This window comes from Drosophila melanogaster, chromosome X, assembly GCF_000001215.4.
Source record: "Drosophila melanogaster chromosome X".
Lineage (NCBI taxonomy): Eukaryota > Metazoa > Arthropoda > Insecta > Diptera > Drosophilidae > Drosophila > Drosophila melanogaster.
The window spans coordinates 19,521,905-19,547,952 of NC_004354.4; the positions used below are offsets into that span (position 1 = coordinate 19,521,905).

A 26,048-nucleotide genomic window follows, 5' to 3' on the forward strand; every position below is an offset into this window, starting at 1 on the left:
TATTTGTATGCTCTCGCTTGCATCAGTCACATAATTGCTGTACGAGCATCATATGTATGGCGTAAAACCACATTAAAGTTGGCTGTGAATAAACAGATGTCGAATATCGATGTCGTCTGCCCGAAATTCAGTACAGCCTGCCGTGTGGCATCCCTGTACAGGGCAAAAGCGAAATATCGGAGCGGCCTAATCGATAGTTTGTGTATCCCTTGCAACCGTGGCTGCTACAGCCACAGTTTAAATTAATTTGAGCATTCGCTCAGTTTTCTGACGTATATTCTAGAAAAAGTGCTGAGAGTGTCCATCAAAAAGGGGCAAGCGAAGCCGTTTCTCGATCTCCAACGAAAACGGGGATAGGATAATCCAAGGGGCCGCCTGTCGAGAAGCCAGGCGAGGGCAAAAAATCGGATCAACCGACAGACAAAGCTGAACTGCGGTCGTCGGCGACAAAGTGCGCTGTGCCCACGGACGACCAGAGAGAATCGGTACGCGAGTGAGTTTTTTTTTCCGCGTTTCAGTTTGGATTTCAGTTACCTGCGCGCAACAACTCCACTGACCAGCCGTTCGCAGCGTTCCGTATCTGGAGTTTCTGGCCAAGAGTACTCCTTTCCAAGTAGCCCCAGCTCCGCGTCCGGCAGGCCGTACTGCGTAAGCGGGCGAAAACGGTACGTGCAGTGAGATCCGTGTGGCAGCGTCTTCGGTTGTGTGCTTGTGGGGCACCAGAGTACCAGGTAGGCGTCCTCCGAGTCCCTCCGTGTCCCTCCGTCCAGCCAGATTCGGATTCCTGCATTCAAATCCAAATGCATTGCCGTTTCCAAACTCAGCTGGCTTGGCCCTCACCCATACACCTATACACGCGTCGCTAGCACACGCAATACACGCGCATACGCTCACACGGACGCACGCACACTTATGAATGTATCTGTTTGACAGCGCACTTCTGCGCTCGTTGCGGGAAAAGTGCCTCTTGCCAAGCGCACACTCTCGCCAAACGCGGTGCAGAGTTTCTATTTGCTGGATTTTTCAGCCGGAGAGCAGAGTACGGCTGTCATCCGTGTCCGAATCAGTCGTTAACACATGTCCCCACTGTTCTTGCAGCTCCGCAGTGCTCGTGTTCGCTAGTGCTCGTGTTTAGCCAAAACTAGCACCCTGGAGAAGCATAACAAGCGCGCCCAGCTCATCCGGGACAAGATGGTGTTGGCGGAGCGCAACACCACGGATGTGGTGCGCAACGGGCGCCGTTCGCGCGGCCCCAGTCCCAATACGCACACCACGGGCGGCGTCACCAACAGCGCCAGCCTCGTGGGCAGCGGCAACAACAGCGGCCACTCCGGGAACGCCAATGCGAACGAGAAGACCACCACAGCTGTGCCAGGTGCAGGCACGCCGGAGAGCTCCGACGACGACAACTGTAAGTGAAACGCCCCGGAATTACCTTCCTGCCACTTCAGCCCACTTATCTGTACCGTCTCCCTTTTCCAGCCACCAAACGGAACGGCAAGAGCAAGGCCAAGCAGTCTGAGTACGAAGGTGAGTACCTGTAGTCTTTTTCCGCACGATGTGGTCTTTAAACAAATTTTCATTTCATAGAGAAAATCCGCGTTGGACGCGACTACCAGGCGGTTTGTCCGCCGCTCGTTCCGGAAGCGGAGCGCCGCCCGGAACAAATGAACGAACGCGCCCTCCTCGTATGGTCGCCCACCAAGGAGATTCCTGATCTGAAATGTACGTATTAGTGGCTTACTTGCCCATTTGATCTCTGGGTTGTGCCAGCGAATAGAATACTAAGACACGTATTGTAACCTTGCAGTGGAGGAGTACATTTCGGTGGCCAAGGAAAAGTACGGCTACAACGGCGAACAGGCATTGGGCATGCTGTTCTGGCACAAACACGATCTGGAGCGTGCCGTAATGGACCTGGCCAACTTCACGCCCTTCCCGGACGAGTGGACCATCGAGGACAAGGTGCTGTTCGAACAGGCCTTCCAGTTCCACGGGAAGAGCTTCCACCGCATCCGCCAGATGGTGAGTGAGCCGCGCATATTGTTTTGAACCGCCTAAATGCAATTGCAACTCCGACCACAGCTGCCAGACAAATCCATAGCCAGTTTGGTCAAGTACTACTACTCGTGGAAGAAGACGCGTCACCGCAGCAGCGCCATGGATCGCCAAGAAAAGGCCATCAAGGCGGTGGTCAAGGATGGCTCCGAGAACGGCAGCGAGGTGGGCAGCAACGAGGAGTCTGATAACGATGACAAGGTAATTATCTGTTAGAACTAGCTAAGCGAAAAGCCAAGAGATCCCTTCCACAATCCCCCCACAAACACGCACACACATCCATACACTTCGCTCATCCACACACAATCGCTTCGAATTGTTTTAAACTTCGAAAACACAAACCACATCCAAAAAGAGACGACTCCTTCGCCTCTCCCCGTAGATCCACGTCCCCTGGCGCCTCCAGGAATCGCCAAAGTAGGCAGCTTTTACCACAAAGAATCGCATCACAAAGAGATTGTAGACTACATTTATTAGGGCTAGTATAACGTATGTAAATCTAGGCTAAGGCTACTGGAATTGGTTATCAATGTGCCCCAAAGTAGTTGTGTAAGATTGTCCACGACAAAGGATTGTGATTAGGCTATGCAAATGTATATTAAAATGTATTCTTTACTGTGCCAAGGGGTTACATGGGTGGCACAAGCCGAAATGGGGCGCGCGTCTTTAAAAGGATATTTTCAAGACTACTCATTCACTGGACATATTTTCGCTGATATCGAACGCTGAAACCGAACAATTAGATTTAAAGTAATACAAAACCACACTTGCACATAGTCGATGAAAATAAAACAATCAGCATTTTGAATATGTGTAAAATCTGATTATAACATTTCGATTTAATTTCGCTGTCTACACAAGTATTGCTTAGGCATTTTATTGTACTTAAATGAAATGAATTTTTGGATAACCCATGTGACCCCTTAAGTGCAAACTTTTGAGTGTATCCAGGCGCGGGGAAACTGAGGAGCCGCAACAATGCTTCTCAAATCCTTTCAATCAGCCATGTCTTGCACTGGCTGTCGATCAATCAAATTTAGCTAAGAAGCTTGTTGAATCGCAAGGCTAAAAGAGAGGCGGGATTGACAGAATGTCAGGTTAATCCTCGATTTGCCAATGGTTGGTAGTGTGGACTGTACCTGTTCCCCCCAGCGATCCTCTTCATTTTCAGCCAGCGATGTATGTCGTTTTGAAAGTCTGGTTCGTTATTTTTCAGATAATCGCCGTGCCTGCACACATCTCATAACATTTTCAATCACTATCCACACACACACACACAAACGAATACCAAAAACAATATTTGACCAGCATCCATAAGACTTAAACGCAGTAATGATACGATTTTCGTTCACACACCGCAAAGATTGCGCCACACACACTTGAGAATTAATATGTATTCCGCGAAGGTTGGCCTGATTTGGTTGATTTGGTTGCCTGCAGAAGTCCTTTGCATCGCGTTGGATCGCCAAATCAGGTTGACTGGCACTCGACTAAGGCATAGCAACAAAAAGAATTGTTCTTTGTTCATACACGGACACGTACACCTTTATATAAATAGTATATACAACTTAAAATATTTTTTTTTAAATTATTATAAATAGAATCGTAAATTATTATACTTAAAATAGTAACTTATATAACGAGATTGATTAATTTAAAGAAAGCAAAGTCCAAAAAAATTGTACATTCATACATACATACATACATTACATAGTTGTATACCGTGAGTGGAAAGAAAGGAGAAAAGCAAGCACTCGTTTCTATTCCCAAACTCATCCTGCCACAGACGATAATCATAATGGATCACCACACCTAATGCTAATCCTAAGAAATGCATATCTTGTTTGCGAAGAGATTAAACAACAACCCAAAAACCAACAATTTATATGTGTTTCTTATTCATAGAGATTCGTTTCGTTTCGCTTTTCCGTTTCTGTTTTCGTTTCCAATTAGAATTTTTTGTTTCCCAACCGCACATCCTCATCCAACGACATTAACCCCACAACAATCTATATATATCTATCTATCGCTATGTACAACATGTATGCCTTAAGTTTCCACCTTTATCACTGCACCACTTTGAAACTTGATCCCACTTTCCCTGCTCGAACTAATCAGCCATGTCCACTGATCTCCGGCTAAATCCAACCAAATGCTTAATATACTTTTAAGGACCCACCCACCCTCACCTAAACATAAGACACTTGCTAGAAAGCGAACCCACGACATAAGTGCTTGATGGCCCCGATCCACAGGCATCCTGTAGAGGAACCTTTGGATCTGGCACCATACTGACAAATGCTTACCATTCAGATACACTTGGCAGCGGCGGGATGGGTTTTCTAGGGAATCATGACTGGGATGGGTTAGGAATATTGGGCTGTGGGGATGTTGGAAATGTTGAGATGTTGGGATGAGAGAGAGCGTGGCAAAGGATCGATTGAAGTGCAGTTGGTGAGATTAGGAATTGACCCGAAGAACAGCAACAAACAACCCAAATGCAATCTTGTACTTCTATAAGTGTGTTACCAACTGAACTAAAGCAACAACCACATACATTTTTTTTCTCTTCTCTTTGCATTCACGGTACGAACAAACCAAATCCAACAATCAAAACACACCATAATATAAACAATAATCCCACCTGAAAATGTCCGAAACCGAACGAACCGAAACCTAACGAAACGAACTGCCAATAACCAATGTCGAACCGAAATGAAATGCAAAAACCCCAATCGAATCGAATCGAATCGAATCGTATAATACCCTGTGTTGCTCGGTGTCCATTCGCAAAACGTGACTTGCATTCGAAACGATTGTTGCTGCAACTGCAACCGCCATTTGGAATGCACTTGCGGATGAAATCCTGGCTGGGCAGAAAGGGCATGGCACAAATAGCACCATAAATACCATCGACGCCACCACGACCTCAACCAACAACAGCACCACCAACTCCAACACCACCACCCCTGCAAATATCATTGCCAACACGATCAACAGCAACCATAGCAGCAGCAACAGCGGCGGCGGTGGCAACATCAACAACAACGGGGAGGAGAACATCCAGGCCGTCGGCGGGAGCAACACCATCAGCAACACGAGCAACAACGACATGGACGCCGAGCAGTTGTCCCTCTTCGCCGGAAACGCCCAGATCGAGGAGATGATGGCACTCGGCCTAGCCGCTGATAGAGCCATCGGTGCCAATGGCGGCAACAACAACAACAACGGCGAAATGGGGGGCGATCCTGGCCTGATGCGACGCATGGTGGTGGGCGGATTTTGCAAGATTTGCAACGTGGTCTGCCATGTGCTGCACGACTCGCCGCTGGGGCGCATGTGCAAGAGCTGTCACACCCACTGGAGGTAGATATATGACGCCAGCGCCGGAAGTTATCCATGACACCAAGCTAATGCCAAGTTTTCTATCTCTCTTCCCAACTCAACCCCCGTAACAACCTTACTTTCGGCAACGATCCCGAACAAATTCAAATCAAACGCTGCATTCACTTGAACTTTGTCGTTTTGCCCGCGACCATCCACACTCACCACCAAACCAAACCCACCAAAAAAAAAAAACACCAAAAACCACCCACACACCTACTTACACACACTCCAAACCACTCCAAACCGCCGACGCGAATACGGCGATCGGCAGGCGCACGGGCAATCGGCGACCCATTTCCGGGCCGGAGGGCAATGCTCCCCGAAGGTCCACACACAATTGCGCCGCCACTGCCGATCGATCCAAGCGCAAACCGCCCAAGGGCATGTACATCAACCACGATGACCTCACGGCCCTCGCAAGCTGCGGGAATCCCAGTCTCTATTTGGCGGAACGCGAGCGGAAGCTAACAGCGCTCATGGCCGAAGTAAGCAGCGCGATGGAGCCGGAAACCCATCCACACCATTCATTAAAAAGTGGTGTATGGCGTAGTAGGAGTGACATTGGGACTTGTTGCGACTTAGTTAGGATGTAGTAGAATAGTCTTTCAGGGATCTCAGTAATCACATACACAAATTCCCTGAAAACTAAAACTTGAAATCCCGACTGTCGTTTTAAACCCTTTCGGTTATTTGAATTATGTTTTTCTAGATCAGATAGTTTAATATCTAAGACTAACAAAGAAATCATTAGAATATATAACTCATGATCCAGATTATGGATCAGAGCTGGGAGCTTGCAAGCTATTTTGTGCCAAAGACCATTATAATTTTATATAATATATTATTCATTATGATTATGTCGGTCTCTGGTTGCACCCATGTTACAGTTATAATCAAACAGTGTTGTTAAAATGCAGAAAATGCCCAACAGAGTTGTAAGTTCGTGCAGTGTGCCCTTATCTAGTTTTTTTTGTTTTTTTTTTTAGAGCAATTTAGTGATAAATTTCGTATGCACTTGGTCATGAGAAGTCGGTCAAACGTACATTCATAAGCAATTATCGCAGAATGGATGAGATTTTCAGTTTATATTGCACAGTAAAGTATTGAGCTGCATTCCTTGCGAGCAGAGGCACCACATAACCACATAAAAACATAACTACAACCATCCCACACACACACTGCCACATATCATCGAACACCACTCCACTTACAACCACTCCACAATCCAAATAGACCCACTGACAACTTTCAACTGAATGCTCCCCTGCACCCTGACCCATTTCAGATACAGAAGAATAGGCAAGTAATGGAGCAGCTAGACAAGGAGTGCGAAACCATCAATGTGGATGATGTGCTTTCCAAGCCGGCGGCAGCCAACACCGAATCTGCCCAGCCACGCATCTCTGCCCGTTGGCTGCCGGATGAGATCCAAGTGGCATTGCTCGCGATCCGCGAGTATGGAAAAAACTTTCCTGTAAGTGAAACGTCCATCGTTCTCCCGAATTGTCCCGAATGGCTACTAATCTCGCTTCTTATGCTTGCAGACGATTGCCAAGGTGGTGGCCACCAAAACGGAGGCGCACGTGCGCACCTTTTACTTAAACAATCGGCGCCGCTACAATCTCGACCAGATCGTAAAGGAGTACGAGGCTGGCAAGTCCGAGGAGTCGGGCGCAGAGGAGCAGACCGAGCCTGCTGTCGACGCAGCCGCGGCTGGCGCCGCAACAGCATCTGCGCCCAGCGCGGCTGATTCTACATCCGCCGCGAGCGCGACAGCAGACAGGAAACAGTCCACCGAAAACAGCAACAACGGAGTTGAGACCATGCAGGAATCGTTGCCCAAGAAGGAGGACCCTAAGAAGCCGGAGCTGGCAGCGGCTGTGCTCAAGATTGGCGTGGCCGAGGCAGCAGATGCCGTGGCCACTGTGGCATCCAGCACAGCCTCTGGCGTCATCGGTGCCGCCACCTCCGCCAGCAAGCCCAGCACCAGTGCTACAATCACCATTATAGATGAGTCTGACACGGCCACGAACTCGAGCAGCGACGTTGTCACCACTGGACTTGCCACATCCACCGGCTCGTCCGCACTGTCCAGCACAACTAGTGCGCCCGCATCCAAAACGCAGACCAGCAGCGAGGAGTTGTCCGCTCAGAAATCCAATCCCGCGAGCGGGATCGCAGCCATAGGTGCTGCAACGGGCGGTGGCCAGACTGCCAACAGCTCTGGCAGCAAGCGGGATAGCTCTGTATTGGTGCGTTCTGAATCATACGGCTATTGTCGAGCTGGTCCATTTCTAATAGCCGTCTCTTCTCCTCCTCCACAGCCCGTCGCCGAGCAGCCGCCGGCGAAGAAAATCGCGCTCAGCACCGGAGGCGGAAGCAGCGTCGCAGAGTTCCTGGCCAACTGAGGAGCGACGTGTTCACTCGCGATATATATGCACGCATAGATATATACCGATACATAACATAGATTGATGTTTTGGGGGACGACGTCCAAGAACTGTGCAGCCGGCCATGCGGTTGATCATCGGATTAGTTATTTTTTTTTTATTCTCTTAATTGTCTTTAAACTTGGGACGCATTTATCGTAAAAAAGAAAGCATCACGGCTTTATCTAGGCTTGTAGAGATTAGTTCGTTTGTATTTGAGGTAACCTTGAGACAGTTCGATTACACATAACACACCTCCACACACGACCCCGGGGATCGTAAATACATAAGCTCTGCAACTCACGTACGTAATCTTTGAATCCGTCGTAGCACGAAGAAGGAGCTCCGCCGAGCTCCGCTGAGCACCGCTGATTTAGGAACGATGTATCTTTCACAACAATGTATAGGTCAGAGATATTTTAAATGGGTTTGACGGGTAGATACTGTCCTACGGCGGATCGGTGCCACGTAGACCACACAAAACTATGGATTAGTGCGCCCCAAAAGGGAAGAAGTCGTCGAAATTAGCGCAGTTTATGTATGTAAAACTATGATAAATGAGAAGAGGAGTTGTACGCGTGTAAATTAATAACCAAACTCATCATTTTTTTTTTTTTTTCGTGACATTACCTAGCATATAACAAGTAAGTGGGGTAGCCCTGCTGCCAACGCAGCTACCCCAGCTAATACAATCTGGAATATCACCCATCCGGCCTCACCACTTCGGCACTTCGGCAGGGAGTTTCTGTTAGGCCAGCAGCATGGCATGGTTATGGTGTAGCCAACACCTGGCCACCATTGTAAACATACAAGCAAGCTAGCAAGCGGTATCCACATTGGAAAACAGTCTATAATGTAATAGGAGGATGCATGTTGTGGCAGACGAAACTCAATCTATACTAAAACCGAAACCGAAACCGAAAACGGAAACCTAAACCGAAAACGGAAACCTAAACCTAAAACCTAGTATCCTAAGTATATACACTGGCCTATGAAACTCGATTTCTCTGTTCTTAGTAAAAGAGGTCTAAATAAGAAGTTTGTACATCTCGGATTCGGATTCGACTTGAATGAGTCGCTGTCCAACGAGTTGTTAACAATAAATATACGATAAATATAATTAACATTACTGATGTTTTCTATTTTTTTTTTGGTTGGGTGGTTTCATTGAGGCCACCGCATGATGGGCTAAAAGAGAACCTCTTGTCATTTTCCTTTCCCAAGCTGTCGTTAATTAAAAATGTAGTATAATTCAAGCGATATCTATATATATATATATATGTGTATAAGATTAGAGCTGAAATTGACGGAAGTGAGGGTAATGTGATGGACTGGAGACCACAAAGCGTTCGAGGAATGGGACACACGTTATGAGGTAGGCCAGGCGGTTGACCCAACGCGGAATTTTACGGCCACAGACGAGATGCGCCAGGCAGTTGGAGAAGTGGTTGCAATTCTTGCTGGTCAAGTGGTAGCTGGTCCCGCGGAACTCGAAGCCCAGCAGGTTGATAACGCGCTTCACTTCAGCGCAGGTAAAGTCGGTGTAGCCGAGCAGAATGCTCTTCCGGAAACGGAAGTGTTCGCCCAACTCCTCCTGCCCATTGCAGGGATGAATCTCAAAGATGCCGGAAATGGAGAGATTGAGCGCCAAAAATGCGTACTCTCGCCCGTACAACTGGACGCCGGAATGGAAGACACCCAAGCCCAGCGGAAAAGTGTAGTTGTTGCTGGTGGACAGGTCGTAGATGTTCAGCATTACCGGCTCCCTCTGTTCAATGTCTTCGGTACTGATCTCCCTGTCGCCGCACAGGCAGCGCATCCTTCGCAGGGCATTCAGGAACATTTTACGGTAGAAGAAGAATAATAAAATCGGATAACGCAAACGCTGACTGGACTCCACGAACGTCAGGAGTTGGGAAGGACACTTTGAATTTAAATACGTGGAGTTGAGTTGATTTGGTTGGTTAGTGTTATTATTGAGATATGATTGATCGCCTCCTGGGCCACCTGAAATCCACACGTCCATTTCAATGGGTTAATGTTAATGTTAATGGCAGTGTTTTTTTTTTTTTAATATTTTTATTATTTCCATTCTTGCTGTGTCTGGCATAATTTGTTAAACATGCGTCTTGTAGTTTTCGTTTGGCTGTTTTTCTTTCGTATTTAAATATATATAGGTGATGTATTTTATTGGTTTCCATGTGTGTGTGTGTGTGTTTTTTTTTTGTTTTCTCGCTTTTGGTTTGATTTCTAATTATTTTTAAATATAACTCGTTAATGCATTGCTTAGCTAAAAAAAATCATCTTATAATTAGTTTGACACACCTTGAATTAGTTAGAAAGTTTGTAGTTTAATTCGTTTGGGTTCGGCTTGCGGATTTGCCTGCTTTGGATTTCTGTGCATTTCGGGTCTATGGTGGTCGGTTGGCGGTGGTAGTGGTGGGTCCGGGATGCAGTGGGTCAGTAGGGAGTGGGTCAGTGGGGAGTGGGAGCAGGAGTTGCTATATGTACGTCGTATGTTGAGTAAGCTATATTAGTGAGTAGTGAGCAGGCAATGAAAAGTCGGTAGAAGCAACCAAAGAGTTGCCGCATGGAGCCCGGAGCTAGGAGCTAGAAGCTAGGAGTAGATCCAACCAGACCGGATCGGATCAGATCAGATCAGACTGGGCTCCACTTTCCACGATTTTCACGTTTTCCACATCTTCCACGTCTGCCATTGGGAAGGGGCCAAGCAACCTGACTTATGCTATCGCTAGTACATATTTTAGTATATTTATTTAAATTTATATATGCGCCTGATGCGCGCGTTTACTTTTACTTTTTATAATGCCACGATAAAATCTCAATACACAATTTGCTTAGTTACTATGACTAGTTGCCTATTACATAATCCACTTCCATTCGCATTTGTTTAGCTCCGACTCTGGCTCTATGTACCATCCCATATCTCTACCTTTACGAATTACCTTTACCCCATTATTATTCGATTTGGATCTGGTTGTCCAAAAAAAAAAAAAAAAAAGAAAAAACAGAATAATATCAACAAGTCTTATGAGTAAATCCCGCCCAGAGCTGAACGATGGCGCTCCTCCATTCATTCATTCACTCCGATCCTTATCCCGATCCGATCTGATCTTGATCCTGATCCTGATCCTGATCCTAATCCGATGGTGCATCCGGAATGGGCTGTAGACTAATGACTGGTATATATACTATGTACATATGTATATACAGTGATATATATATATATATGCATAGATATAGACAGAGAGATTTGTGACTGCTGCTGGTGGACATCGATTGACGCACTCCATCCTAAAACACCGCGCCCCAAAAAGGGCCATTAGGGCGCGATCTTTTAAAAGAAGTCGTCAAAGGTCTTTGATTATGTCTGGTACTGCAGCATGGGGGCGGACAGGTTGGGATGATGCGACGAGTTCATCCGCAGGGCGGACAGGCTCTTGTTGTACCACTCGTCCTCCGGTGACATGCCTGCAGGGAAGATGGGGAAACGAAAATGCCATTTAGTCAATTACCTTGCACAACGACTATTACACAATCTCAATTCATTCATTCAGACGCCTTGCATTTCCGTGGTGCGGAAACACCGAGGAGATACACATATCTTCACATGAACCCGGAATTTCATCTCACTGCGCTGCTTCTTCATATCCGGCAGGTCACCTTGAAGGCGCCACCTCCATACCTCCATACATCCGCACCCCGTCCCCAACCACTCAACGCTCATCAGCCAGATTGCGTGAAATCAGCCGAGTAACCCAATATGCGAAGGCGCCTCTGGCCTGGCCACCGACCGATAAAGAACGTCGGACATCAGCGGAAATTTCCTTACGCACCATGGACTTGGAGGGGGCCAATCGGCTCGGGGGAGCACACCCTTGCACTCGACATGAGCTTCTGTCGCGAAGACAGAAGACTCGGTTCCGCGAACATGCCGAGCTCGAAGCCTCGGGAATCGGGAATTGGGAATCGGGAATTGGCTAGAATCGATCGATCAAGGTGCGATCTACGATCAGCAGCCTGATCATTTCAAGTCAGGCCGCGGCCAGAAGCGGTTGGCCAAGTGGCCAAGTGGCTCAGTGGCTCAGTGCAGTGAAAGTCCGAGATCAAGTGGAAGTGCAAGTGCAAGTGAGTGGCAAGGAGTCTTGTCCGAGGATATGGATAAAAGACATATCGTACCGTGGAACTCACCCATCGAGTCCTGACGCACCCCAACGGAGCCCATATTCGTGCTGTGCGCCATGGAGAACGGCTGAGTCATGCCCGGATACGAGGAGGCGCCCATTTGGAACAGGTCCTGCAAGAGATCATAGGTCATATGTGGTGTGATCAGTGCTATAAGGTAGGTGGCCCAACTGGCCTCCATGTAATGTCACTCACCTGGGGATAGCGATTCATGGTGTTGTGGTGCGGATACGGCTGATAGCCGCGCGAGACGCTGTAGCCTTGGATGTTGCGCATCATACCGTTGCAGGATGGGATCACAGACGGTGCCAGCGCCTTCTGCAGCTGTTTCTCCTGCTTGCGGTACTTGGCGCGACGGTTCTGAAACCAGACCTGCAAGTTGATGAAGGAAAGCAAATGGATGCTATTTTATTCGCAGAAAATTCTGTGTCTATGTGTGTGTGTGTGAGAGTGTAGAGTGTGTGTGTGGGGGGGGAATCTCTAGCCAAAGGACCCTTTCACGATTCGCTTTGCGAAAAAAACACTCGGGCGGGCAGAGCCGTAATGATGGCATATAAGAAGGCGAGGCTAAATGGAAAACCCAACTCCTCCGCCTTGGACCCAGGACCCAGGCAGCTCCTCCTACTCCTGCCACTCCACTCCTTCTGCCACCCACTTTGCCGCTGGCTGAGGACGACGACGACGTTGATGATGGCAACGTCTTATGAGTGAAAAAATCTACTAAATTGAAATTGAAAATAAGTTGACGACGCTGTTTGCTGCGAGGGTCTCTGGTCCTGAGTCTCCGGTCCTGGGTCCTCAGTCCTCAGTCCAGAGTCCTCGGTCCCCGCACCTTGGTTCTGTTTCTTGGATGCTCGATGCTGGATGTCTTCCCCGCTTTCTAAGTGAGTGGGCGTTAGATGGTGTGGGCCGCCTGCTCTGTTTAGATATTATTAAAGACAGTCCTCGGCGTCCCCACGATGATGAAGGTAGCCCCATGGCCCCAGCCCCACATCCTGTCTCCCTTTTTTCTTTTTTTTTTTTCCATGATGGCGAAAAGAAATTGCCAAGATGAAAGCAGGGCTCTGCACTAGGCAGCCAAGACGGCCACGACGGATGGCATAAGACGGTACAAGGTGGCCAGGGATGGTGTGTAGAAATTTCCGACATTTTGGAAGCTGCTGCAAGCTTGCTTTGAGTTACTTAGCGGAGTGGAGCGGGGCAGAATGAAGGATGGAGGATGGTGGATGCAGGACGGGGGATGGCGGATGGCGATGGTGTCCTGGTGGATGGCAGGGGGGGGGGGGGCGAGGAGGAGGGGCTAGCTGTAATGGCGGCGCACAGACTTCACGACGTTCTTTCGATTTTTTTCTCCTTTCATTTTCTTATTTATTTTATCATTATTATTATCTTTGTCCATGACTATGTAACACGTACATATTTGCTGGCTTTTCTGGCGCCAAGTGGAAAGTGGGGGCGGCGCATGGATGGCAATAAGATGGTCTTTTCCCAGAAGTTGGAGCCTTTAAACGAAAAGCATTGCCTTTCGGGGGTTGTTTTCAGCGCCCACTTGATGATGGCTCGTTCGGTTTCGTTTGGTTGGCTGGCAGTACCACTACCATTACCATCACCATCACCACTGCCACTGCCACTGCCAGCATAAAAATGCCAACAAGGACACCCTGCAACATAATGCTCTTAACCATCGGCCATGTAAGGATACGGCATACTATGGGATACTACGGCTTCGGTTCGAGGGTGGAAAATGCGTTGTCTGAATGATTCGATGGAGCTCTGTCTATCTGTCGTTCAATTTCAGCACCAGCTGTGTGTGTGTGTGTGTGTGTGTGTGTGTGCTTTGGGTGTGTGTGTGTGCTTTGGATGGGTGGAGAAACTCAATTAAGGATACATTTGATGGCACACTCTCATCCGTACATATGTATGTATGTACATACTATACCCAAGCAAGAACAAACAAAATCGAAGGGAAATTCGATTTTAGCCAATGATGGGGATGGCAGAGGGGTTGGATGAGGAAGGGGGGAGGGGGCGGGGTAGGGTTGTGCCTACACTAGTTTTGGCAGTTTGGCAATTTGCCAACTTTGGCTAGTTTGCTGGCATAGTGGTGCTCCAATCTTTAAGTTGGCCATGTGGCGCACGCCTAAACTTTAATCATGTGTAGGCGAATTATAAAAACACAAATAGCCATACTCATGCACACACAACACACACACACACACACGGCACACACACATGCCGGAAATGTGAAAATTAAACGTATTCAAATTGAATTTACTTTCGGCATTTAATCAAATTTAGCCGCTGCCATCACTTTGTTTTTTTTTTACCCCCCATTTTTTTGCTCGCATTTTGGCTTTTCCACTTTGCAGCTCTCATGGAGCTACCCATTTCGGTTCGGTTGCCTTTGTTCCATCGGCCATCGGATAAGTTGCATTAAAACTGAACAAAATCCTGGTCAAAAGAGAGCAGGTGTCCAGATGTCAGATGATGGATGCCATCGGTGACCTACAAATGCGCCAGCTGGCTAATTGGCGCCTTTGAAAGCCAAAGTCATTCTTTTGGCCACTTTTGCGACTGGACTATGACTTTGTTTACCCGACAGAGCGCTCAGTTTTTTCCCATAACAAGTGGCGCTGCTCCCCTTTGGACAAACAAAACCAAACACCCAGACGCCACTCCAAATAAATAAAGAGTGGAAAATTTGCATATGTCGCAGACCTTTCCCCCTTTTCGCATTCAATCCCCACGATGCGTTTGTTGTTTATATATGTATATATTCGGATATATTTTTTTTGGACGCAGCAAATCAGTTCGCCTGTTGCTCCTCTTTCATTATCCGATTACCCCATCATTCCCCTTGCTATTGGGTTTCATTCGAATCTAATTATGAGTCGCCGAGATAAGAAAAAGGTTCTATCACAACCTGCTATATAAGCAATATAAGTTCTTGAATCAAAACAATCTCAATCTCAAGCTGAGATACTTTATAAGTAATTACAAATTCAGCACGATGTGTGTAAAAATGATCTAAGTTTATACAATTTAGATATTTTTTTAGAGATTTTAAGCTATGAGTGCTTGTTTAGTTCTTGTTTAATTGGGAAAGCCAATTCAAATAACTTTGCCAGCAAAGTGATCACAATGCTCAGATACGTAAACTGTATCTACTTGATGTATTACATCCGTATTCGTGCTCATTAAAAATCTATATATTGTAGATACATTTATATCTAGACATAAATATACGCAGACTGGCAAGTGAATGAGTGCTAATGGATTTTCCGGGCAGATGTGCCCAGTCACGCCCCCTTTCCAACCGCCCACCTCATCATCATAATCGCCGTCATCCTCCTCCTCCTCCTCCTCCTCCTCGTCCTCCTTATCAACATCCTCATCATCCACATCAATTTGTCGCTTTTCAGCCAAATGTATACACGACAAATTTGTCAACAGCAACACGATGTTTTCGCTGGCAGGCGCTGAGTGCCAGAGTCAAGTTGCCAGCAATCGTCGGATTACCAGGGGGTATATATCCATCCATCCATCCATCCATCCATCCATCTATCTGCGTGTATGATGCATGTGGTATGGGGTGGTCTGCACCCGGAAGGGGGTTGCATTGCTAAATATTTGAACATTTGCCGAAAAATATGGTTTATGCGGCGATAATAGACTCCCTGCTCCGTTTTACAGTGTCCAATTTGAGCGGGAACAGTTGTGCCACCAATCTGAAGGTGGCATGCCTCAGTGCCCTCGTAACGATTGCAACAATCTCGAGTAATTCCGATCGGGCACATTATATACATATGTATATTGTATTCGCATTTGATTGGTACGATAAAGTATGATAAAGATCAATGTGGTCAATACACAGGTAAGGTTGCTTCCGTCCTCAAGAATCGGTAATACCTTTTGTATTAGCCAATAGTTAAGACTTAAGACCAATACTTCATACTTCATAATCAAAATCAAAATGTGCCACAAATGTTGCATTTGATGGATACAACTTCCTTTCGATGACAATCTTAAGAGTTTATCTGATTTGTTTTTCAATTGCCAGCACTTGCTGAAAAATCACTTTGGCAAGGTCGCCGGATGCCTGGTAACTCGATGCCGCAGGACTCGCAGGAACCTGTCATATAGCTATAGATGGGCATATCCACCCTGCCGAAAATACCAATCCCACCCAGAGTCTGCCCTGCAATTGTGCACCACCCGTCGCACTCACTTGTCGCGCCGTCATGATAAAACTATAAATTAATTATTACCGCGGCGCACTTGAAAGCACCAGGGGATGCCTGTGCTCTGGATTCGGGATTCTGAATTCTGGGTTCGGAATTCTTGGATTCAGCCAGACGGATCAGCGGGCTTTCCAGCTCAAGCGAGCATTTCCCGACTTACATGCCGGGTACAACACCACTGTGAGCCAGTCGGCCGGAATAATCGGACACTAATCGGTGACCAAGATCACCACCATCATCGGCGGTCCATCAGCGGGACACGGACGTGTATATGGCGGGGGGTGGGGGGTGGGGGATTATTGTGACTCCGGCGTGAACAACTGTTGAAATTGCAATCGAAATTGAGGTAATTGGCTACGTTCGACAAGAGCAACACTTGAATGTGAGTGGTTGGCGGTCAATGTTGGAACTGATGGAACTGGGTGATCCGGAGGATCCGGTGGAGGGGCTAACACAATCTACTCACTTGAATCCGCGCCTCGTTCAGCTTGGTGGTTCGCGCCAGCTCCTCGCGGCAGTAAATATCCGGATAATGCGATTTGGCGAACGCCGCTTCCAGTTCCGCTAATTGTTCCTGAAATTAAGCGGATTTTAATTAGGCGTATGCGATGTGCGGAATCCTGTTTTTCATCTTTTTTCCCTCTTTTTTCCCCTGGCCCATTTACGATATTATATATATCCGCATCAGATCATAGCCTTTTGGCCAATTCATTTGAATTGCTAGCTAAGCGCCAATGTGAATCTATTTCGACTGCCAGGCTGCGAACTTCATGGATTCGTTCCAGAATCTACAGTTTCAATTTGGCGTCACAATTGGTTTGCCAAATCCCTTATATTGTAAATAATGGTATTAGTGACTGCTATGACTTTCAGAATACGAATAACGAATAACAATTAAGTTAAAAAAAGCAATCATCTAATTAAATTAAACGAAAATGTTAATGTCCGAAAGACAAATGGAAGTTAGAGTTTTGTAGCGAAATAGTTACAATAGTGGTAAATTAAATAATACAATACAATATGAGATGTCATATTTCTCATTTGATTTTAAGGTCTAAACGTTTAAGTTCTATAAAAAGTATGGAAACAATTTGAGCAAAATCAAACTTGTGTAAAAAATATAAAAAGTTTTATCCCAGCTGAAGTAGTTCTTTCAGAACAATAAGTGAATAGAAGAAGTTAAAAGCAATTGAATAATTCAATAATTTTACCCACAAAAGTCTACTATTTAATTAAACTAATAAGATTGCTTCTCTATACTTCAGGTATAAACTTAAACTTATATGATATGATATAAAATGATATGATATAATATAGTATAAACTACATTAAAATCCTTTTATCTTAGTAATTTAACTTGACTCGGTTTCCAGTTTCGTAATCCCCAATCCTAATCCCAACAACTTAAGTACTCGTATCTGCCTCGTCTGGTGATTAAGCACCTGGCTTTTCAACTTTCAATTTTTTTGTGTTGCAACTCGGTTTGCTGTGCCCCCTTTTGTTGTTGGCTCCTTGGTGCTCTTGTGGCCTCAAAGTTTTTAATTACGAGTAACCTTCACAGAATCCAATTAAGATTTCGCCCATGGAATGGAAAATGGGCGCCACTACGGCGGTGCCGGTGCCGGATCCTCCAGCAGAAGGAGCTCCCCCCGTCGCCCCTCCCCCCTTCCCATCCCTTTCCACCCACCGATACTGACCTGTGTGAATGTGGTGCGGTGTCTCCGCCTGGCGGGCGTGGGGCAGGACGCTGTGGTTGGGGTGTGGCCGGCGTGCTGGCTGAGCGATGATAATCCGCTTCCGGGCGAGGTGATGCCGGCGGAAACCGTCGACAGGCCGCTGTTGGGTTCCGGCTTGAGCTTCTTGAAGGCGCCTTCCGCTGTTGGAATACGTAAATGTGGTTGCATGAGTAACGGGCACACACACACGTTGCCATTCAAAATATGAGTGTATCCATATTAGCTTCCTGCTTAATATGCGTGTGGCGTTTAAGTCGAGTGGCCAAGCCCCCGCAAAATGTTGCATAATTGCCAGGACAGCAAGGACATCCTGGGCTAGCTGGGATAGCTGGGATAGCTGGGACAGCGAGGACAGCACCGCATTGCGGCCACAAGACGTTGCCATTGTCGCAAAAAAAAAGGTGGCAAGGTGACAAGGTGAAAAGTTTCGACTTGGAGCACTCCAGCGGCACGTCGTCGGTCGCATGAATATGCAATATGGGATAATTTATGCAAATTTCTGGCACATTAATCGAGGTAGTCCTGGTTATCCGCTCTGGCTGGCTGTGCTCCAGGACGAGCCAGGACGCGCCAGGACGCGCCAGGACGCGCCAGGACCTACCAGGCAATCGCCACTCGCCAGGACGAAAAAGGTGGCTGGCGGCGGCTGAGGTCGACCTAATAAGCAAGGGCCAAAGGTCAAAGTAGGGCATTTTCGGCTCTCTGGGCGCTTAATTGACGCGCTTAGCTCGTTAACGAAATGTAAACTATGTAGAAAATGACGGATACGGCTGTCCTAATTGAATCACAGGCGCAAATAAAACGATGCGAATAGCGTTATTTATGTTAAGCAAGGACTCTCGCGTCCTTCGAAACCCTCGAAACCTTCACAGCCTCCAAAAATCTCCGACCGCCGTCTAATGCAATTGACCTTGTTGTGGGTGCGGCTTCGCTGGCTGTTGCCTGTTTCGTGACGAATGCTAAATGGGCAATGATGACATTGAATGCCAAATGTTGAATGTTGCACTAACGAAGAGGGTCAAGTGCTAAACTTTTTGATTTCGATCGATTCATTTAGAGTATCGTTAAGATCTCTTATAAAGGCAGTGTCCAAAATGAACATCAATCATGACAATATACAATCTATACAATGGTTTTTGGTCCTTTAAGCATTTCTTTGTTTAAACTTTCCTGTATAACAAACATATTAATTCTTGAAAAGCGTTTGCTGTAATTTACCTACGGTCCCGGAAAGTAACAGTTAACAGTTAACACATGTATATATATATAAATATGAAAAATAAATACATACATAATTAATTCCGTCAAGTTAATGGGTTATAATCAAACGTGAATCGAATTACTGGAATTTATTTATGCTTGAAAACAACGAAATTTTCAAAGTTCACGTATTATGTCTTCAGACTAATAGAGGTTTGTCTTAATTCTATATATTTACTTTTTATATATATTCTGTTCGTCTTTCAGCTTTAAAAGTTAACCAAGAATTTTCTTTCCATTGGAGCAATCCAATCAAAATGTTTATAGATGTCACAGAATCTCTATACAGTTCGTGGCGGCATTTTTGAAAGAATGGATTTTCAATCTTGTTTTTTTCTGCTGGATACGCATCAAAATTTAACTATATTTATGGTTCAAGGAGCTTTCATATAGCTGGGAAAATAAAACAATGGGAAAACAGCTATGAAACATTTTTTTTAATTGCAGACCTAATTGATGTGACCTAAGAAAGTCATATCATGTGTGCAAATCTTCACTTTGTGGTTTTATCAGATGATAATTAATTCACTTTCCTTTCATTCAGCTCGATTCATTAAACCGATTAAACCGATCTAATTTAGTTAATTTCCCAATACAAATCATTTAGCGTTAATTATTATTGAAATTCAACGTATTTATAATATTTGTATAAAGTCAGGAAAAACTATTTCTAAATGCACGGTTGCCTCGTTTGAAGTAGCTTATAAGAAATCACTGCCATTAGTTATAATTCTCAATAAAATATTATTAAGTTGTTGACTTTTATGATCAAAAAGCTAAAAACAAAACAAGACAAAATAGTTTTGGTATTTATAACTATTAGTAATATCATATGATTTAAACAGCTTAAAGAATTTGTATCAATCAAGTTGACTATGAATCGAATTTATAATTGAATCTTTCGAAATCTCTCTCGCAGGAATACAAATGGAATGGATAAGATTGGATAAGATTGTGTAAGATAGGGTTGTTATATAAATTTCTTCAAACCGAAAGTCTTTGTTAGTTTGATTAGAATTCTATGCGATGAAATTTGTATAGCATCCTTTGAGTCTGAATCTTTCGAGTCAATCAGATGATGAAAGTCGAAAAAACATGTGAGTGAATAGTATCTTTTTATACTAATGCAACAATGCTAACAAGTTATGTGTAAATTGAGATAGAAACCTATGAAAGTAAGTTCATTTGTTAGATACTTTCCCAACGTATCTCTAAATATGTCATGGCCTTGCTAATAGTACTAGTTTTTTTTTAATATCTAACACTAGTAATGAACTTAAAAAAGTTGCCCCAAACATTTGAAAAGATGCCTGTGACTTTGATTGGTAATAAATGAATATTTGTAAGATATTTATTTTCTCTTCAAGTGAAATCTTCTAAAGATTTCATTAGTTTGGTAAATGCAATAAGTATTAGGCATTAAAAGGTTATGCTAATTATATTTTAAGCGCTTTTAAAGAGGAAGCCTCTTTCCAGCTATAATTGAAAACTTTAAAGTTGAGGCATCAATCGTCACTTATATTTGTATTCAAATGTATCAAATTTTTTCTACTAAAAAATAGTTGCCATAATCCATTGTCATAATGCAGAAAGTAAAAGTTTGTTAAATAGAAAATGGATATCGGAAATGTGATCTTCTTTCTTCTCTTAAATACTCCCTATATAAATTTAAGTGACTAATTGCGGGAAAGTTTATCCTTTATCTTCAACTCCATTACTCCCAAAATAATAGAATAGAATAATGACACCACCCACCGTGAAAATATTTAATATTGTGCAATTAGAAAATCCTTATTGCCATTTAAACCTAATTGGGAAATGAGCTTCTAGATCAACAGGACACTAAATACGTCATAATATTTGGCGGCAAAAAGTTTTGACAAAATGATTATGCAGATGCGCTTCGTCACTACGTGAACTGCCGTGCACAGTGATGTAAGCGACTTCTTTGGCTAATGATGATGGTTAATTAAGTAGCCTGTAGCAATTTCCAAACCATCATCATCGTTCAATAAACCAAACATACATTGATTCTTGGGCGGAGATAATCGCGTCCTTACTCTCAAATATATATGTACATGTGGATATCCTGACAATTCACTGGCTTTTATGTGACTTAAGTGTGATGTGTTCAATGGGAAATCACTTGGATTAGAGGCTGACCAGCTGTGCCGCAGACTAATCCATGCCACGAGTGGTGGGGCGACCGGAGCAGGACACAGAGGACACAGGACACAGGAGTCGGTACTGGCTGGCGATAAGCCAGGAACAAAGAAGCGAGGACAAGCCGGTAATAGGAAGCTGCAAACGAGCATCAACAAACAAGCGGATGACAAAGGACACGGGTCAAAGGACAAAGGACTCAGTGGCCAAGGGGGGGGGGTGTGGAAGTGAAAGGGGTGCTGGTGCTGGTGCCAAAGGATAATTTCCTGCTAATGGGCAATGGCTAATGGCTAATGGCCATTGTGGCCAGATTAGGAGCCCAGATGCGATCGGGCCACACTCACCCGAGATCGTGTGATCGGAGAGGCGCGACGGCGGCGTGTGGGCCGGCGTATGGTGGTGCGAGGACGAGTCCATGCCGGGCGTGGGCAGGCCGGAGTAGAGGGCGCTGAAATCCTCCGGCGTGCTGCTACACTTGCGCTGGTGATTAAGCGATGAGGATGACGACTTCTCCAGCGTGGTAATTGGCGAACGCGTATCCTGCACGGAGCTGGCCAGGCTGAGCAGCCGGTTCTCGTGCGAGCCGCCGATGCCCATTAGGCGCTGGTCCTGGAACGACATGAACTTGGTGTCCTGCCCCACGCCGCCGTGCTGCATGCTCGCGTGATCCTCCAGCAGGCCCTGTTGCAGACCCAGCAGTCCGCCGACCAGGTTCGGACGCAGCTCGTCCATGCTTAGCTTGCCGCCCTGCCCGCCGGCCGAGAAGTTCAGCTGGCGGCTGAAGATCGCCGGAAAGATGTTGAACTGCTGCGAGTCGGCGCTCGACTGCGGACTCAGGCCCAGGCTGTGCGGCGCCACGTGCGGCAGCGACGAGGAGGAGGAGGAGGCTGCTGCGGCTGCCGCTGCTGCTGCTGCTGCGGCCGAAACCGATCCTGTTCCCGCTCCGGACGAGCTGGGTCCGTTGCCGATAAGCAGCGTGGGTGTGCCGGCGGAGACGCCTCCGTTGTTGATCAGCTGCTGTTGCTGCTGCTGCTGCTGTTGCTGCTGCTGTTGCTGTTGCTGTTGTTGCTGCTGCTGCTGCAGCGGACTGGCAACTCCAACGCCCGGCGGCAACTGTTGCGCCTGCTGCTGTTGCTGTTGTTGCTGCTGCTGCTGCTGCTGCTGCTGCTGCTGTTGCGGGACCACCGACGGCAGCAGACCGTGATGACCGTGGGCTATCGCTAGGGCGTGGGCGTGACTGCCGTGGGCGTGGCTGCTGTGCGCGTGGCTGGCGTGGGCGTGCGGATGGGCAAGGGACAAGGCGACGGCGGAGTTGCTGCCGTTGCTGGGATTATTACCGCCGGACTGCTGCTGTTGCTGCTGCTGTTGTTGTTGCTGCTGCTGCTGCTGCTGTTGCGCCGCTGCTGGATTGTTGCTGTTGCTAGTGCCGCCGACGACGACTACTCCGGAGGCGCCACCACCACCACCAGGACCAGGACCACCAGCACCACCGGAACCAGGGCCGCCGGCGCAACTCTGATGTTTGAAATCCAACTTGTGGCCGGCGTAGAAACGCTGCGTATCGATATACGTCTTGAAGAAGTCGATTGAGTAATCCAACTGGAAGCTGTCTCGCGGCGAACGCGCTCCCGTTTTGATTGATCGAATTTTGTGGCGGTGCGACGGGGCCTTCGGCGAGCGGAGAGGCCTCGTGGATAACGCACAGGATGTGGCTATATATATCTTATATATCCGATCGATATATGCTGCTCAGATGTTCAATCTGCTGTTCGGTGATTTCGTTTTAGCACTTGGTTAGCCACTAGCTAGCACTGCCCGACGGTAAAGGGATGAGCACTTCAACACGACACATTCAAAAAAAAAAAAATACGACAACATTTGCTAATAGTATTTATCGTATATATATATATGTATCTGGGGATCGGATCTGGGTGGATCTGGATCAGGATGCGGTACCGGTACCGCGGATCATCGGGATGGCGTTTTGGCGTGCGTGCGTATTCCGTCCGCTGGACAATTGTTGGTGTACCGCTGTGCCGGGAGCCGCTGCAGCAACTATGGCTGTTTGTTTTTCAACTGCGGTGCTTTCGTCCTTTGCTCCCCAGGAGCAAGGAGCACGTAGCAAGAAGAAGCAGAAGCAGAAGGAGCAGCAGCGGAGGAGCACTCCTTCTATGTGCGTCTGTGTGTTTGTGAGTGCCTGCGTGCGTGTGTGTGTGAGTGTGCGCGAGTTCAAGATGATAACAAATTCCGTCTCCACTTGCTGGCTGCTTCGTCCTTCGTCCTTCTTGCGTATTTTTTTTTTTTTGTGTTTCGTATTTTGTATTCTATTCTCCGCTCCTTTGTTATCCTGTTACTGTTGTTGTTGTTGCTGCTGCTGCTGGCTGGTTAACGCAGGCACGGCGATACGTATTCTCGGCCGATCAAACTTAAAATGATATACAATTTCAGGCAACATACAAAATTATAACGAAATTAAGGATCATGTGCTCGACAACAGAGACGTCGCCGTCGCTGCTCGTCCTTCTGCCGCTGCTGCCACCGCTGCTGCTGCTGCTGCTATTCCACACACACACACACAGTGTCCTGGTGGTGGCTCCCTCTATATCCACATCCGTTCCATGCTGCCCGCGTGTGTGTGTGTGCGTGTCCTGCTGCGGGGACATTTGCGGGCTGCGCGCGAACGATTGGTGGTTAACTCTGGCTCTGTGTTGGTGCCTCTCCCTCTCGCCGTTCCTGCGTGTGAGCATCTGTTGGTGTTTGTGTGTGCGTGTCCTGCGGAGACCACGAATCGTTAGTCGTACTAATAATTTTCAAAAAATAATGAACCGCCTGCCAGAGCGAGAGAGCGACAGCCGACTCACGAGCTCAGCAGCCTCCTCCTGCTCGCACACTCGGGCCCTCTAGCCGTCTCGCTTTAACTTGCTTGGTTAATTTCGTTAGTTGTCGTCGCCATTGCTATCTGCATGCATGCATGTTTGTGTGTGTGTGTGTAGTATGGGCGTCCTGCGACCAGTCCGAATGGGAAACTGAATCCGAATCCGAATCTCAGAATCTCGCCAAAATCCGAACAGAAATCGCAATCGGACAACGTATCAGTGTGGCATTCCAGTGGCCTCCAGTTGTCTCCGGAGAGCGGACATCCCGACCATTCTGGCCATGACCATCCTGACCATCCGATCGAGTTGAGGACTTGGCGGCCGGACAGCGAGTCCTCGGGCAGCTCAGCTCCGGCTGAGTCCTGCCACTTTGCTGAGCGAGAGAGAGGCTGCTCCAGCTGACGTCTCCAACTTCACTCAAATGCGACGGAGTGGCGCTCTCAAAGAGAGCTTTGAGCCCCCGTAGAGAGAGAGAGAGAGAGGAAGAGAGAGAGAGGGCAGGAGGGAGATGGCACTAGTGCCGACGAAAGGGACGTCAGCAGGACGCGTCGACGCCGGCAGAAGCAGCGCTGTCCTGCCGGCCGAAGCACTAGCTGTCTCGCTCCAACGCAGGCCGGCAAGCGAGTGAAGGCTTTCAACCAATAAGAGGCCAGCAAAATGGAGTTGAACCCCCCCCCCCCTCCCTACGCCAGCAACGTCGTTGTTGTTGTTTTTGCCGCTGCTGCGCAATGAATTAATCCTTGTTAAATGTGTCGATGACACAGGACGATGTCGCAGGACGACGAGGAGCGCTGTTGCCGCTCTTCTTGCCACTTTCTTTCGGCTCGCCTGCAGTTGCGCACCGCCAGCAGAAAGTCACAGGAGTGCCAGCCGTCTAACCACTTCGTCCTGCATCCCAGCAGCAATCCTTAAAACAATACATTCAGCTGAAAGTCCCCAAATGCCCCGCTTTCCCTTCGTTACGTTTTGTTTGGCTTGGTTCGCTTCGGTTTGGTTCGGTCTGGTTTGGCATGCTGGCGCCCAGTTCCAACATCCTCTCCTTCGCTCCATTGAAATTTTCCAGCGGGGGCGTCCTTTCCTGATTTCTTTCCTCGTTTTTTTTTTTCGTTCGTTTTGTATGGAGGCGGAGGGCTCCGTCGCTTTAAGGCGCTCTGAAAATGGTCTCCAAATGGGCCACTCATCGGATCAGAGGACCTCCTCTTTTTGGGCCTGGGTCGAAATGATTAAAACTTTTCTCGGGCACAGCGGGCAGAAGGACAAGAATGGAATAAAAGTGCTCAACTGGCTACAATACACATATGTATCTGCGCAAGTTTGGCCGTAACAAAATGATTTTGGCTTTAAAGAGCCAATGCCAGGACGAATATGCCAGAAAATGGGGTATAACTGGATTTGGAAAGAATTAAGGGAACGATTGAGATAGTAACTTACATAAGTAGCCGACTAAAGCAGACGACATTTTGAAATATTATTAAAATGAAAATAAATTATCTGATTCCAAAACGCATTGCTAAATAAACTAACAACTTTGGCAAGCATATCACCTCTTAACAAGCGAATAAACTAGTGACGATCGCACCTCCAATGCACAAAGCTTATGATATCATGTTTGTGACGAAGCCCGCAAATTAACTAACTTTTAAAATGATTTGTTTCTTGTAATAGTTTTCGGAACATGAAGACAATACATTG

The 26,048-nt window shown here is 46.8% G+C and overlaps 3 protein-coding genes across 14 annotated transcripts; 1 reads left to right on the forward strand and 2 right to left on the reverse strand.

Moving 5' to 3' along the window:
• Positions 1-24: 24 nt before the first annotated feature.
• CoRest lies at positions 25-8,992 on the forward strand. 10 transcript variants are annotated; one of them, NM_001258824.1, is made up of 11 exons: positions 123-493; positions 1,099-1,411; positions 1,483-1,530; positions 1,591-1,725; positions 1,811-2,025; positions 2,086-2,259; positions 4,937-5,424; positions 5,717-5,930; positions 6,731-6,919; positions 6,990-7,697; positions 7,770-8,069. In NM_001258824.1, exons 2-11 carry the CDS (start codon positions 1,192-1,194, stop codon positions 7,851-7,853), a joined length of 2,475 nt encoding a protein of 824 aa, NP_001245753.1. In that variant the 5' UTR covers positions 123-493; positions 1,099-1,191; the 3' UTR covers positions 7,854-8,069. The 10 variants fall into 10 exon arrangements, with proteins under 10 accessions (NP_001014754.1, NP_001245753.1, NP_001188671.1 ...); NM_001201742.3 differs by having other exon boundaries at positions 195-485; positions 7,770-8,992; NM_001258825.2 differs by having other exon boundaries at positions 195-665.
• Positions 8,993-9,127: 135 nt separating this feature from the next.
• Positions 9,128-9,838, reverse strand: CG12231 (uncharacterized protein). Its single transcript, NM_133162.2, has one exon. The coding sequence runs from the start codon at positions 9,715-9,717 to the stop codon at positions 9,166-9,168; it is 552 nt and encodes a 183-aa protein (NP_573390.1). The 5' UTR covers positions 9,718-9,838; the 3' UTR covers positions 9,128-9,165.
• A 108-nt stretch (positions 9,839-9,946) lies between these two features.
• Positions 9,947-25,578, reverse strand: CG32532 (uncharacterized protein). Of its 3 annotated transcripts, NM_134474.5 has the most exons (8): positions 25,320-25,578; positions 23,443-24,252; positions 21,825-23,192; positions 18,019-18,197; positions 16,788-16,895; positions 12,276-12,452; positions 12,075-12,192; positions 10,108-11,366 (listed from the first exon to the last, which is right to left on the reverse strand). In NM_134474.5, exons 2-8 carry the CDS (start codon positions 23,450-23,452, stop codon positions 11,260-11,262), a joined length of 2,067 nt encoding a protein of 688 aa, NP_608318.5. In that variant the 5' UTR covers positions 23,453-24,252; positions 25,320-25,578; the 3' UTR covers positions 10,108-11,259. The 3 variants fall into 3 exon arrangements, with proteins under 3 accessions (NP_001285442.1, NP_608318.5, NP_001285443.1); NM_001298513.1 differs by having other exon boundaries at positions 9,947-11,366; positions 12,087-12,192; positions 21,825-24,252; NM_001298514.1 differs by having other exon boundaries at positions 21,825-24,252.
• Between the last annotated feature and the right edge of the window lie 470 nt (positions 25,579-26,048).